The sequence below is a fragment of the Pleurodeles waltl genome, chromosome 2_1, assembly GCF_031143425.1.
Source record: "Pleurodeles waltl isolate 20211129_DDA chromosome 2_1, aPleWal1.hap1.20221129, whole genome shotgun sequence".
Lineage (NCBI taxonomy): Eukaryota > Metazoa > Chordata > Amphibia > Caudata > Salamandridae > Pleurodeles > Pleurodeles waltl.
The window spans coordinates 46,166,536-46,181,850 of record NC_090438.1 but is presented as its reverse complement, the minus strand read 5'-3'; the positions used below and the strand labels follow the sequence as shown (position 1 = coordinate 46,181,850).

The 15,315-nt window shown below is 56.8% G+C and overlaps 1 protein-coding gene across 4 annotated transcripts in view; it reads left to right on the top strand.

Moving 5' to 3' along the window:
* The first annotated feature begins 13,044 nt into the window (after positions 1-13,044).
* The window catches only part of DLG3 (discs large MAGUK scaffold protein 3), a 1,213,683-nt gene continuing 1,211,412 nt past the window's right edge, over positions 13,045-15,315 (top strand). Inside the window, exon 1 of one of the 4 annotated variants that reach the window (XM_069209533.1) lies at positions 13,045-14,479. In XM_069209533.1, the coding sequence (XP_069065634.1) occupies positions 14,464-14,479 (16 nt within the window). In that variant the 5' untranslated portion in view covers positions 13,045-14,463. The remainder of the gene's footprint in view (positions 14,480-15,315) is intronic. The other 3 variants (XM_069209549.1, XM_069209524.1, XM_069209541.1) reach the window with 3 other exon arrangements.

The window sequence follows — 15,315 nt, the reverse complement described above, 5'->3', positions numbered from 1 at the left end:
TTGTCCAGAAATTGATGCATCCCTTCACTGCCAGGAAAGAATTGATGCATCGTTTACCCGGCGGGGAAAGAATTGACGCACTGCCTCACTTGTGAGTAAGGAATTGACGCATTGCTTGCTTTTCCGACACACGCTCGCCTGTGTGGCTTTATTTTTGATGCATACCAGGTACTTTGTGCTAAAAGAAAGCATCCATTGATTTCTATGGATTAAGACTCTTTTTTTACTTTTAAAATTCATATCTTTGCTTGTGTACGTGGGATTTTTGTCATTTTGGTCTTGTTTGATGTAGATAAATATTGGCTGTTTTTCTCAACTAGTGTGGTGTCCTTTTGTGGTGTTTTCACTGTGTTACTGTGTGTGTTGGTACAAATACTGTACACATTGGTGGTCATTCTGACCTCGGCGGTAAAAGGCGCCTACCGCCGGTCAGAAATCCTCCATAATTCCACTGCGGTCGCGGTAACCCGCCACGGTCATTCTGACCCGCAGCAGCCAAACCTCCGAAAATCCGACAGCCACAACAGACCGCCAGACCAGCGGTCGGCGGAAAAGTGGAGGTGACCAAACCTCCACCGTCACGCCAACAGAAATACGCCCATGCCATTACGACCCACGAATCCACGCGGCGGTCTTTCAAACGCGGTTTTCCATTGGCGGTACACACCGCCGCGGTCAGAATACACACAAACAAACAAAACTCAGCCACATTGGCCGATTTGAATTCCACACACCTGATACACATACACACACCACTCCCACACACACAATACAATATAAAACACACACCCACATCACCCACAAACCCCTTCGACCAAAATCCAAAAAGAAGCACTGAGAGACACAGCAGCGATCACAGAACACCATCACACAGAGGCACACTACACCATCACCCACACAATATCCACACACAAAACAACACACACCACCACACTCAACACACTTAACTACACATACTCCACCCCACACATCATACACACCACTCCATGGCACCCCAAAGACACCCCCGCTTCTCAGACGAAGAACTCAGGGTCATGGTGGAGGAAATCGTTCGGGTAGAGCCCCAGCTCTTCGGCACACAGATCCAATACACCAGCATTGCCCGGAGGACAGAGCTATGGCAGAGGATTGTCGACAGGGTCAATGCTGTGGGACAGCACCCCAGAAATCGGGAAGACATCAGGAAGCGATGGAACGACCTACGGGGGAAGGTGCGTTCCATGGTATCCAGGCACAACATCGCCGTGCAGAAGACTGGCGGAGGACCCCCACCTCAACCCCCACAATTTACAACATGGGAGGAGGAAGTCTTGAACATCCTGCATCCTGACGGCCTCGCAGGAGTCGGCGGAGGAATGGATTCTGGTAAGTTGAAGCTTCAATACTGCTTCCCCCCCACCTGCATGCCAAATCATACCCCAACCCTCACCCCCATCCTCGAACCCCACCCTCACCCCCACCCCCATCCTCACCCCCACCCTCACCCCCACCACCATCCTCACCCCCACCACCATCCTCACCCCCACCCCCAGCACACCTATTCCCTGCCAATGTCTCACCATCACAACCCACACATCCCAAAACCTAGGCCTGCATGCGTCCACTAAGCATGGACACCCATCACCAAAGCATGCCCAATGCATATACACATCCCCCCCACAAGCCACCCTCACCAAAGCCCCCACACACGAATGCCAGCACTTGGGGACACGGGAACCCACAGATACACCCATATGGCACACATTGAAACTATAACCATACCTCTATACCCGTGCAGGACCCGACCGCCAACACACCGCCACGGAGGGCCCAGAATTCTCCACACCCCCCACCCAAGAGGCCGTCAGCGATGACAGCAGCTCTGTCGACCTGGACACTGATGACCAGCCCAGACCATCGGGGACCTCTGGACAGTCGGTTCCCCTCACACAGGCACAGGCCACTACAGACCCAAACCCCTCTGGGAACACCAGCACAGCTCCCACCCAGCGGGCCCATGCCTCTGTCTCCAGGGCGCGTCAATCTGCGGTGTGTCTACCACTACAGGGCACCCAGGATAACCCACCACCCCAACAACAACAGGGACCTGGGGGCAGTGGTAGTGGGCACACCGGCCAGGGGGTAGAGGCCCAGGGAAACAGGGCAACTCGGAGGGCAGCTGTGCGACAGGGGGGGGACGGGCCCAGGGAACCCACTCTCCACGAGGCCCTCACCACCATCATGGGAGCATACAACCACTCCCAGGAGACGATGGCGATGGTACTGGCCAGGTTCCAGGAGATCCAGGTACTGCAGGAGGAACACTATCGGGGGTACAGGGAGGACATCAGAGCCCTCACCTCCACCCTGGTTACCATGGTAGGGCTGCTGCAGGAACTCATCAACACCAGGACGGACACTCAACAACAACAAAGGGCCCCTGCCACTAGCCTGGACCAAGAACAGCCAACCACCTCCGCCGGCGCTAGTGGACAGGAGGCCCCCGCACAACAGCAGCCCACCAGACCCCCACCTCCTGCAGGAGAAGAACCACCCCGCAAGAGGGCCCTGAGATCTCGCAAGAAGACAGAGTAGGATGTCAAGACCCCCGCCAGCAAAGGATACCACCTGATGTCATCCCACTGTCCCACATTGTCACCCTGTCCATCCTTGAACTGCCCATGCTCCATCTCTCCACAGGCCTATGGACAATGCACCTGTGTGACTGTTACTCTGGACTCTGCCATGGACATTCCTTCACCATAGCCCCCACCCACTTGAAACCACCCATCCCATTTTGAGCACTGAAATAAACACCTATTTTGCACAAAACTATCTGGAGTCTGGCTGTGATTTCAAAATATTGTAATTGACATGACAGTGCAAATATGTCCTTGTACATAGTGAAGTCAACAAACAGCTGCCACAAAGCTGTAGTCCATGGGGAAACGAAGCACAGGACTCGTAGTGGGGACCCCAGATCTGAAATAGGGAGGGAAAAGCCACAACTCAGTCATCATACACTGGGGCAAATAGACAGGCAGCAGAGATGCAGGAGAGTATTTTACATTTACTAAATTATGTTTGAATTGTTACCTGTGTCCTATTGGAAGTACTGTGCAATGATTCTGTCCCTGTTGTCTGTTTCATCCCCGTCGTCTTCCTCCTCTTCACTCTCCACAGGTTCCACAGCTGCCACAACACCACCATCTGGACCATCCTCCTGCAGGAAAGGCACCTGGCGGCGCAAAGCCAGGTTGTAAAGCATGCAGCAGGCCACGATGATGTGACACACCTTCTTAGGTGTGTACATTAGGGATCCACCTGTCATATGCAGGCACCGAAACCTGGCCTTTAGGAGGCCGAAGGTGCGTTCGATCACCCTCCTAGTACGCCCATGGGCCTCATTGTACCGTTCCTCTGCCCTGGTCTGGGGATTCCTTACTGGGGTCAGTAGCCACGACAGGTTGGGGTACCCAGAGTCCCCCAATAGCCATACACGATGTCTCTCTAGCTGTTCCATCACGTAAGGGATGCTGCTATTCCTTAGGATGTAGGCGTCATGCACTGACCCAGGGAATTTTGCATTTACATGCGAGATGTACTGGTCAGCCAAACACACCACCTGGATGTTCATGGAATGGTAACTTTTTCTGTTCCTGTACACCTGCTCCCTGTCTCTTGGGGGAACCAAAGCCACATGGGTCCCATCAATGGCACCAATGACGTTGGGAATATGTCCAAGGGCATAGAAATCACCCTTCACTGTAGCCAATTCGCCCACCTCAGGGAAAAGGATGTAGCTCCTCATGTATTTCATCAGGGCAGACAACACTCTGGATAACACCTTCGAAAACATGGGCTGAGACATCCCAGAAGCAATTCCCACTGTTGTCTGAAATGACCCACTTGCCAAGAAATGGAGTACTGACAGGACCTGCACCAGAGGGGGAATCCCTGTGGGTTGGCGGATGGGGGACATCAGGTCGGGCTCCAGCTGGGCACACAGTTCATGTATAGTGGCACGGTCAAGCCGGTAGGTCAGGATAATGTGGCGTGCTTCCATTGTCGACAGGTCCACCAGCGGCCTGTACACGGGAGGATTCATCCGTCTCCTCGCCAAACCCAGCGGACGGTGCCTAGGAAGGACAACCTGGAGCACACAGTCAAGCAACCCACAGGTACGTACTCACAGCTTGCACAGTAAACGATTCTCTATGCAGTGAATGGCGTGTCTGAGTGGCTATGCAAGGCCTAGGCCTGTGTGACGCAGTTGAAATTGAGCCATGTGGACCCTCGAAATGGCGGCTGCCTGACCTGTGAAGTGTGACAATGGGATGTGAGGTCAATGCGCTGGCGTGGCACACCGCGGCGGTCGGCGGTCGAAGACCGCGGCGCGAAGCCGCATTGGTTAACATTGAAGCCTATGGGTTTCAGGGGCCAATGGCGAAGGGCGCCGGCGGTGGCGGTACGCACCGCCGCCGGCGTGACCGCCATTTTCTATCTACTTATTCACTCGCGACTTGAACTTTCACAGGAGAGGACCTATACTGCAAGTGTTGCTGTGACCTCGGTCTGGAAGGGACAATGGCTGCTGCGCCTGGGGAAAGGGCCCCTGCCTTCACTGGAGAAGAGTTGGAGAAACTTGTGGATGGGGTCCTCCCCCAGTATGCGCTACTCTACGGTCCTCCAGACCAACAAGTGAGTTTAATTCAATATGGATTTGGGGCCACTGGCTGGCTTGGGGGCCTGGCGGGGGGCCTGGCGGGGGGCCTGGCGGGGGGCCTGGCGGGGATGGGGGGCATGTTGGGCCTGGCGGGGGGCCTGGCGGGGATGGGGGGCATGTTGGGCCTGGCGGGGGGGCCTTGCGGGGGGCCTGGCGGGGATGGGGGGCATGTTGGGCCTGGCGGGGGGGCCTGGCGGGGGGCCTGGCGGGGATGGGGGGCATGTTGGGCCTGGCGGGGGGGCCTGGCGGGGGGCCTGGCGGGGATGGGGGGCATGTTGGGCCTGGCGGGGGGCCTGGCGGGGATGGGGTGCATGTTGGGCCTGGCGGGGGGCCTGGCGGGGATGGGGGGCGTTGGGCCACTGGCAACGAAAATGCAGACAAACTTGAACGTGGTATTTCTCCCTCCCTGTACGTGTCACATAGGTCCGCGCCCATGAGAAGATCGGGATTTGGCGTGCCATCGCCAAGGAAGTCCGGACCCTGGGGTCCACCATCGACGGGGCACCCACTGCCGCAAGAGGTGGGAGGACATCCGCCGCGGGACCAAGAAGACCGCCGAGTCTCTGCTGGGGATGGCCTCCCAACGTAGGCGGGGTGCCTGCCGTCAACTGACCCCCCTGATGTTCCGGATCCTGGCGGTGGCCTACCCTGATTTGGATGGGCGCGTGAGGGCAGCACAGCAGACACAAGGGGGTGAGTACAAGCATAATCTACTCTGTTGTCGCGCAGTGGAGGTGTCTGGGTGGGTGAGGAGGGCTGTGGGTCCCCCTAGGCCAGGGCGATATCTGTAGGCTGGGCACCCCCGTAAGCCCCTGTGTCCCCAGCCACCACCCTCAGTAGTGTGCCAGTACAGCCATCCCTGGGCCGTGTCATCCATGGGTGCAGTTGTCAACTCTAGGCGTGTAGGGCATGTTCCACGGAATGCGTAGGGGACCCCAAGTGCGCAACTTAGTGCAGGGGGCATCTGTGTCTGTCATGTCCGCTAACTGTACCGGTGATCCATGTACTCAAAATCTCTTTATTTCTCTCTCCCCCCCCTTTTTGTTTGTCTTTCTGTGCTTGTGTGCATCAGCATCATCAGGCGGAGGAGAAGTGGCATCGGGGCAGGAGGGAGCTGCATCTCACATGGCCCAGGAGGGCCATGCCACAGAGTCTGACTGGACCAGTGAGACGGAGGGCGAGGGGAGCTCCACAACGGGGACGACTGGACCCTGCAGCGACACGGACACGTCCTCGGAAGGGAGCTCCCTTGCGGGGGTGGCACCATCCGTGCCCCCCGCCATTACAGGTACAGCCGCCACCCAGCGCACCATCTCCGCCCTCCCAGCAGCCCCTCAGCGTTCGCCCCGTGCCCGCTCTGCCAGGAAGCCGGGCATCTCCTTCGCCCCAGGCACCTCAGGCCCTGCCCCTGTTACCCCCGCTGCCCTCAGTGAGGAGGTCATTGACCTCCTCCGAACGCTCATTGTTGGGCAGACTACCCTTTTGAATGCCATCCAGGGGGTGGAGAGGGAGGTTCATCGCAGCAATGCGTACCTGGAGGGCATTCATTCGGGTCAGGCTGCCCATCAGCGATCGTTCCAGGCTCTGGCCTCAGCACTGACGGCAGCCATTGTCCCTGTCTCCTGCCTCCCCCTACTAACTCCCTCCTCCCAGTCTCCTGTTCCTCTGCCTGTCCCACCCACACCATCAGACCAGCCTGCACACACCTCAACACCCAAGAGCAGCTCATCCAAACATAAGCACCACAGATCACGCAGACATTCACACAAGCAACATTCCGATGTAGACATGCCAACAGTCACTACCACCTCTGTGACCCCCACCTCCTCGTCTCCCTCCTCCCTCCCTGTGACGTCTACACTCACACCTTCATTCACCTCACCATCAGCCAGTGTTTCCATCACCAGCACACCCTCCAGTACAGTCCGCACACGTGCAGTCACCACCCCCACTGCCATTTACACGTCCCCTGTGTCCTCTCCCACTGTGTCTGTCACCCCCTCTTCCACACCACACAAACGCAGCCACCCACCCACCCAACAGCCATCCACCTCACGACAGCCTCCCGCTCCTGCACCTGCACCCAAAGACAGCAAACTTGTCTCGCCTACAACCACATCCTCACCCTCCACTCCCATACCCACTGTACCTACCACTATCCATTGTCCCAGGAAAATCTATCTCTCTACTGCTACCTTCTTTCCTGACCCTGAGCCCCCCCTCCTTCTCGTCGGGGTAAGAAGAGCACCTCAGCCACCACCAGCCCTGCAGCCCCCTTGACAAGGGTGCAGGGGTATTGGAGCCCACCAGCCCGCAGGTCTGGATCTTCGCCCAGCAGCAAGGGGACAGCCAGCCCACCCCCTGGGAAGAGGAGCAGAAGGCGGAAGGGCCGCCGCAGGAGCCCGGGTTCTATATCCCCCCAGGACACTAGCCAGCCACCGTCAACAGCCACAGCTCCAAAGGGAGGAAAGGGCCACAGACTCCCGACTAAGGAGGGCAAGGGCAGCAAGGCGGAGAAGTCAGGCAGCAGGCCTGCTGCCCATGGAGGACCCGTCACAGCTGCGCAGGAGGAGCCCGCAACCCCCATAGCCGCTGCCCAGGGAGGAACCGTCACAGCTGCCCAGGGAGAGCCCACCACCCCCATAGCCGCTGCCCAGGGAGGACCCATCCCAGCTGGCCAGGAGGGCCCCACCACCCACAGCCCAGGTGGGCATTGAAGGAGCACCATCCCCGCTGCCCAGGAGGGCACCACCAGGCAATGAGCAGTTGGCCATAGAATGGCTGCCGTCTCCAGCACCGCTCCGCTGGGGACCGCCGTCTCAAGAACCGCTGAACTGGGCCCTTCAAGGCAAGAACCGCTGAACTGGGCCCGCCGTCTCCAGCACCGCTCCGCTGGGGACCGCCGTCTCAAGAACCGCTGAACTGGGCCCTTCAAGGCAAGAACCGCTGAACTGGGCCCTTCAAGGCAAGAACCGCTGAACTGGGCCCCGCCGTCTCCAGCACCGCTCCGCTGGGGACCGCCGTCTCAAGAACCGCTGAACTGGGCCCTTCAAGGCAAGAACCGCTGAACTGGGCCCTTCAAGGCAAGAACCGCTGAACTGGGCCCCGCCGTCTCCAGCACCGCTCCGCTGGGGACCGCCGTCTCAAGAACCGCTGAACTGGGCCCTTCAAGGCAAGAACCGCTGAACTGGGCCCTTCAAGGCAAGAACCGCTGAACTGGGCCCTTCAAGGCAAGAACCGCTGAACTGGGCCCCGCCGTCTCCAGCACCGCTCCGCTGGGGACCGCCGTCTCAAGAACCGCTGAACTGGGCCCTTCCAGGCAAGAGCCGCTGGCCCTTTGGCAGACGTGGCAGGGCAGGATCTGTCTCGGGCAGGGCTGCAGGATGTCCTCTGGCCAACATGCCTCCTCCAGTGGCAGTGGAGTCTGTTATGGACTGTTTGGACTGTGGCTTTGCACTCCCCAGGATGGCCCAGTGGGCAGGCCACCCACTGTATGGACTGTATGGACTGTGGCTTTGCACTCCCCAGGATGGCCCAGTGAGCAGGCCACCCACTGCATGGACTGTATGGACTGTGGCTTTGCACTCCCCAGGATGGCCCAGTGGGCAGGCCACCCACTGTATGGACTGTATGGACTGTGGCTTTGCACTCCCCAGGATGGCCCAGTGGGCAGGCCACCCACGGTATGGACTGTATGGACTGTGGCTTTGCACTCCCCAGGATGGCCCAGTGGGCAGGCCACCCACTGTATGGACTGTATGGACTGTGGCTTTGCACTCCCCAGGATGGCCCAGTGGGCAGGCCACCCACTGTATGGACTGTATGGACTGTGGCTTTGCACTCCCCAGGATGGCCCAGTGGGCAGGCCACCCACGGTATGGACTGTATGGACTGTGGCTTTGCACTCCCCAGGATGGGCCAGTGGTCATGGAGTCCCCTCGTGGATCTGGCGTCGTGTACTCAAGTGGCTGAGGTGCCCCCCCTTCCCTTCCCCCTGAGGTGCCTGTCCTTTTTTCTTTCTGATGCCCCTGCAGTGTTCTCTCCGTGGAGTTCTTGTCGTGGGACTGGGCCTTGCCCCTTTCCTCAGGACCCCTGTGGTCCACGGACAGTGGTTGGACTACATATAGTAGATGTATATATTTTGTACATAGTTTATTTATTTATTTGGATTACTGCTGTCCATTTTTCAATATATCTGCCCGTTTAAGATCTCTTCTTTTGGTCTTTGCATTATTTCGGAGGGGGGGGTTTGTGGGTTGTGACAGTGATCTGTGGGAATGCATTGATGTGTGTGTTGTAGTGGGTGTGGGTGGGTGGGTGTGTGCCGGTAATCTTTTCCCTCCCCTGTGTCGTAGGTGCAGTACTCACCGATGTCTTCCGCGCCGCCGGGCGTGCTCCTGGTACAGGAGCAGGTATAGGAGTGCGGGGATGACCTGTAACTCGGGTTCCATACTGCCGGAATCTCGCGTGGAGTATGTGGAGGTGAGCGTTTTCCCGTTCGTAGTCTGTTTCCGCCGTGTTTTTATCGGCGGTGCTCCCGCCCCGGAAAAGGTGGCGGATTGGTGGGTCGTGATAGGGTGGGCGGTACATTGTCTGCCGCCTGGCTGTTGGCGGTGACCGCCGCGCTGTTTGTTTGTTCCGCCGTGGCGGGCGGAGTGTTAATGCGGCGGGCTGTGTTGGCGGTTCCCGCCAGGGTCAGAATTGCATATTTTGGACCGCCGGCCTGTTGGCGGGTTGGCCGCCGCTTTATCACCGACCGCCAGGGTCAGAATGAGGGCCATTGTCTTTGAGAGGAGCCTGACTGCTTGTGCCAAGCTACTAAGGGGGTGAGCAGGGGTTATCTGAGAAGTGTATTTACCTTACTCTGACTAGAGTGAGGGTCCCTGCTTGGACAGAGTGCAAACTGACTGCCAACCAGAGAACCCATTTCTAACAATGCCTTTAACTTTACTGACAAATAACTGTGATTGACAATTCATTAAAAAAAGTTCTGTGTCATTGATGTTATTCCTATTTATATTTCTCGTATTTTTACTTCATCTTGCACCAACATATCTGTCGGGATGCACACTATAGGGATCACAAAAAATGGCTAGTGTGTTTACACCACTCCCCTCACTATATAGGCCATGCCTCTTCTAGAGAACCCCCACCTTTTGCATCCCACCTAAAGTCCTGCTGCCCAGTGGCTACTGAGTGCCCCCAGACCCAGCATCCACAGCCAGGTGAGAAGCAGCTTTGCATGAGCACAGAATCCACAGCGTGGTGAGAAGCAGCACTGCATAAGCACAGAATCTGCAGCCTGGTGAGAAGCAGCACTGCACAAGTGCAGAATCAGCAGTCTGGTGAGAAGCAGCACTGCACAAGTGAAGAACATTGCATCCACAGCCTGAAGAGGAACTGCACTGCACAAGTGTAGAGTGATATACACACCAACTGGTGGGAGCTGCACTGCACAAGGCCAGAGCATTGATTGACCAGCCTGTAAACCAGCCGCATTGCACAAGTGCAAAGCGTTGCGCGCACTGCCTAGATAGGATCAGCACCGCACAAGCGTGGAGCATTGCATGCACAGCCTGTTGAGAAGCAGCACTCTATAAGCACAGTGTGTTGCGTGCATAGCTAGATTAGGAGTTGCACTGCACAAACACAAAGCGTGAAATGCACAGGTTTGTGAGGAGCAGCACTGCACAAGAAGTGTTCCACGCACAACCTGGTGAGGAGCTGCACTGCACAAATGCAGAGCTTTGTGTACACAAGCTGGTGAGGTGCTGCACTACACAAGTGGAAAGTGTTGTATGCAAAGTCTAGTTAGGAACAGCACTGTACAAGTGCAGAGCGTTGCATCCACAGCCTGGTGAAAAGCAGTACTGCACAAGCCAGAGTGTTACATGCACAGCCTGGTGAGGAGCTGCACTGCACAAGCGCAGAGCATGTCATGCACAGGTTTGTGAGGAGCAGCAATGCGCAAGCACAGTGTTGCAAACACATCCTTGTGAGAAGCAGCACTGCACAAACGCAGAGCAATGTGTGCACAGGCTGGTGAAGAACTGCACAAGTGTACAGCCTAGTGAGGAGCAGTACTGCACAAGCGCAGTGTGTTATACGCACAGCCTGGTGAGGAGCTGCACCTCACAAGTGCAAAGTATTGTTTGCATAGTCTGGTTAGGAACAGCCCCACACAAGCGCAGAGCGTTGCATGCACAGCCTGGTGAGGAGTTGCACAGGACAGTCACAGGGCCATGTGTTGTACTGGCACCGTGCTCTGTGATGAGTAGTTGTTCCACGTGGGTGCATATCCCGGTGGTGAGCAGAGATGCAGTGCAGTGCACGGTGCATCTGCTCGCCATGAGGATATGCACAGGGACACCTGTCAAGGATCAGATCCGTATCTTGGTAGTGAGCAGGGATGCTGTGCAGAGCACGGTTCACCTGCTTACCGCAAGAATGTGCACGAGGACACCTGTTAAGGATTGGGTGCATATCCTGGTGAAGAGCAGAGATGCTGTGCAGTGCACCTACTCCCCACGGGGATATGCACAAGGACACCTGTTAAGGATCAGGTGCATAACGTGGTGGTGAGCAGAGATGCACTGCAGTGCACCTGCTCACCATAAGGATATGCACAAGGGCACACCTGTTAAGGATCTGGTGCGTATCCTGGTGGGGAGCAGAGATGCACTGCAGTGCACCAGCTCACCAAGAGGATATGCACGAGTGGACACCTGTTAAGAATCGGGTGCCTATCCTGGTGGGGAGCAGAGATGCAGGGCACCTGCTCACCATGTGGATATGCACGAGTGGACACCTATTAAGGATGGGGTGTCTATCCTGGTGGGGAGCAGAGATGCAGGGCACCTGCTCACCATGTGGATATGCACGAGTGGACACCTATTAAGGATGGGGTGTCTATCCTGGTGGTGAGCAGAGATGCAGGGCACCTGTTCACCATGTTGATATGCACAAGGACACCTGTTAAGGATCGGGTGTGTGTCCTGATGGTGAGCAGAGATGCAGGACAGTGCTCCTGGCCCCCACAGGGATGTGCACGAGGACACTTGTTAAGTATTGGGTGCCTATCCCAGTGTGAGCAGAGATGCTATGCAGTGCACCTGCTCACCACGAGGATATGCATGAGGACACCTGTTAAGGTTCAGGGACTTATCCTTGTGATGAGCAGGGATGCAGTGCAGTGCCCCTGCCTTCCCACGAGGATATGCCCAAGAACACCTGTTAAGGATCGGGTGCGTATCCTGGTGGTGAGCAGAGATGCAGCGCAATGCACCTAGCCCCACGAGGATTTGCACGAGGACAGTTGTTAAGGATCGAGAACATATCCTGGTGTGAACAGAGATGCTGTGCAGTGCACCTGCTCACCATGAGGATATGCACGAGGACATCTGTTATATCTAGGTATCTGGAGAATGTGTTTGTGGAATGTAGGGAGAAGTCGGAATGTGGGAGGCATGCTGAAGGTTCGGGGCTCTGCTGTTGGAGACCGAAGCAAGTGGACGGTTTCTGTTGATGACTGAAATAAACCACAGGATTTATATATAATATTCCCACTGTCACGCCTTGTTTTTTACAACATCTGTCAAGGATCAAGTGCATATCTTGGTGGTGAGCAGAGATGCTGGACAGTGAACCTGTCCCCCATAAGGATATGCATGAGGACACCTATTAAAGATTAGGTACATATCTTAGTGGTAAGCAGAAATGGAGTGCAGTGCTCCTGCCCCAATGTGGATGTGCACAGGACACCTGTATCGTGGTGGTGAGCAGAGATGAGGTGCACAAGCGCCGATGCTTGTGTTGTAGTGGCCCTGTGATGTGCGTATCCTGGTGGAGAGCAGATCTGCAGTGCAGTGCACCTGCTCACAGATGTATGCACGAGGACACCTGTGCAGGATCGCGTGCGTGCCTGCAGTGAAGGGCTCCCTTACACGGATGCAGGGCACAGTGAGCAGCAGGTACAGTGCCCGCCAGGAGCTGCCCTTATTTGCCTTCCGGGGGAGGGGCACTGCTTTTGTTTGAGCTCCGGAAACACCGTGCCCTGTATCACCAACTCCAGCAAACTTTCCTTGTGAACTCCAGCTCGCAGGGCGGCCAGCCAAGGCCGGCCCAGTGCGAGGGGCACACCCACGGCGGCACCGAGGCAGCCAGTGAGGGAGGAGGGAGCAGGCAGTGTGGAGGCGGAGGGGTTAGGCCCGCTGCGCACTGGAGCGAAGGAGGGACTCCCAGCCCTGCCCGGCCGACCCTGGTTCGCCATCACCTGCTGCCGGGCACGGAGGAGCACCGCAGATCCGCAGGGCAGCCACCGGGGCACCGCTGCACCGCTGCACTCCCGCCTTCTCTGGGCGGTTCCAGGGCGCACTGCAGTGCACCGGGAGCAGCAGGGACCCGTTAGCAGCAGTGCCTGCCTGCACCTGCTGCAGTGTGCGAGGCCACGAAGCGCACTGACCGACTGGGAGGAACTTCAAGGGAGCCACCTGGGCACCACTGCATGCCCGCCTTCTCCGGGCGGTGCCAGCACGCGCTGCAGTGCACCAGAAGCATCAGTGCCTGCCTGCACCTGCTGCAGGGTGTGCATCCACGGAGGGCACTGACCGGCTGGGAGGAACTTCAAGGGAGCCACCTGGGCACCACTGCATGCCCGCCTTCTCCGGGCGGTGCCAGCACGCGCTGCAGTGCACCAGGAGCAGCAGTGCCTGCCTGCATCTGCTGCACTGTGGGCATCCACGGAGGGCACTGACCGGCTGGGAGGAACTTCGAGGGAGCCACCTGGGCACCACTGCATGCCCGCCTTCTCCGGGCGGTGCCAGCACGCGCTGCAGTGCACCAGGAGCAGCAGTGCCTGCCTTCATCTGCTGCACTGTGGGCATCCACGGGGGCACTGACCGGCTGGGAGGAACTTCAAGGGAGCCACCTGGGCACCACCGCACGCCCGCCTTCTCCAGGCGGTGCCAGCACGCGCTGCAGTGCACCAGGAGCAGCAGTGCCTGCCTTCATCTGCTGCACTGTGGGCATCCACGGAGGGCATTTACCGTCTGGAAGAAACTTCTGTGCACCACTTCATGCCAGCCGCCCGAGACGTGTGCCAGCTGCACCTGCTGCAGTGCACCGGGAGCAGCAGGGACCCGTTAGCAGTAGTGCCTGCCCGCCCCTGCTGCAGTGTGCGAGGCCACAGAGGGCACTGACCTACTGGGAGGAACTTCAAGGGAGCCACCTGGGCACCGCTTCATGCCCCCTGCCCGAGACCTGTGCCAGCTGCGCCCGCTGCAGTGAGAGGAGAGCGGGTTGGAGGGGAAAGGGAACTTTCTGCACACACTGTACAAAGGCACTGGCTGCAGATTCAGGTTCTGCCCCCGCCCCTCAGACGTTGCCTGGTCTCCAGCTTACACCCTGCACATTGTGGGCGCATTAGTATCACCAGTCCCATGCAGGGCACCCCCAAGTCTCCAGTTCTGTCCTCTGTGAAGACGGGAGTCCAGAGAAGAGGCGGGCATCGGCCCTACACCAGAACCCTTCTTGAGAAACAGGGGGCGCTCCCGGTGTAGAAGAACGTATCCCACGCCCCCTCAGATGCCAGGCTCCCCTCACCCCCCTTCAGAGGTTTGACCCTTAGCTCGCCTGCTGCCCCTGACCCCGGATGTGGTTGGTTTGCTCCTCCTGGAAGTAGTGAGGCACAAAGTTGAACAGTTTGGACTGAACTATCTCCCTCTGGGAGGGAGGGTGACCAAGAGGAAGACTGCTGTAAGATGATCAGCACTAAAGGTGAGTACAGTGCTTAATTTGTAAAACAGTAAGTGCCGGGGCTCTCGCCAGGAGGTCACTGCTGCTTGCTCCACACATTGGCCCTCCCATGCTGCAAATGACAGAATCAACTCCACTGCTAGCAGCACGCTTCTACCGGTGTAACGATTTGGACTATTCCAGGCCCCCACAGCTATAATAATGGCTTGGGCGGCAGATAAAAGTCTTTTTTAATGTGTATAGAATTAATAAATTACTATTATTGTGATTATCTCTAAATTAGCCAGACAGTGCCACCTTGTGGCAAACTGTCCTAAGTGCTGGTGTTGACAACTAAGTGTGGGTGCTGAACACCGGAAACCACCAGCTCAAATTAAGCACTGGGTGAGTGGCTGTGAGAAAGATAGATGTTGCCATTGTTATTAGTCTTATTACTAATTGGGAATGCACACATATAGTACAGTATACAAAATACATATTTTCTAGTTGCTTTAGGGAAGTTTAAACAGTACTCAATTAAGTGATGTCAGAAAGCTACGGCCCTTTAAGTTAAAGCAGTGTCCACCGGTGAAATGTGAGTGAGCTGTACAGAACACAGCCCCTGTGTGCGCCCTGGCTGCTGGTTAGAGATTAGAGGGGTCTCCAACCTCTTCTGTAATAAGAGCTACTTATGTTCATTCAAAATAATCCAGCGCTACTAATTTTACCGCCATAATAGTTACCATGTCAGAAAAGACAACAGTACTGGCCACCCTCTGCCCGTTTGCCAATAGTAATCACATCTGTGCATAAGGCAGGGTTGCCAGCAGTAATGTAAAAAAGGCTTTGCCAATTTAAAATACTTCTAAATGGGTAAT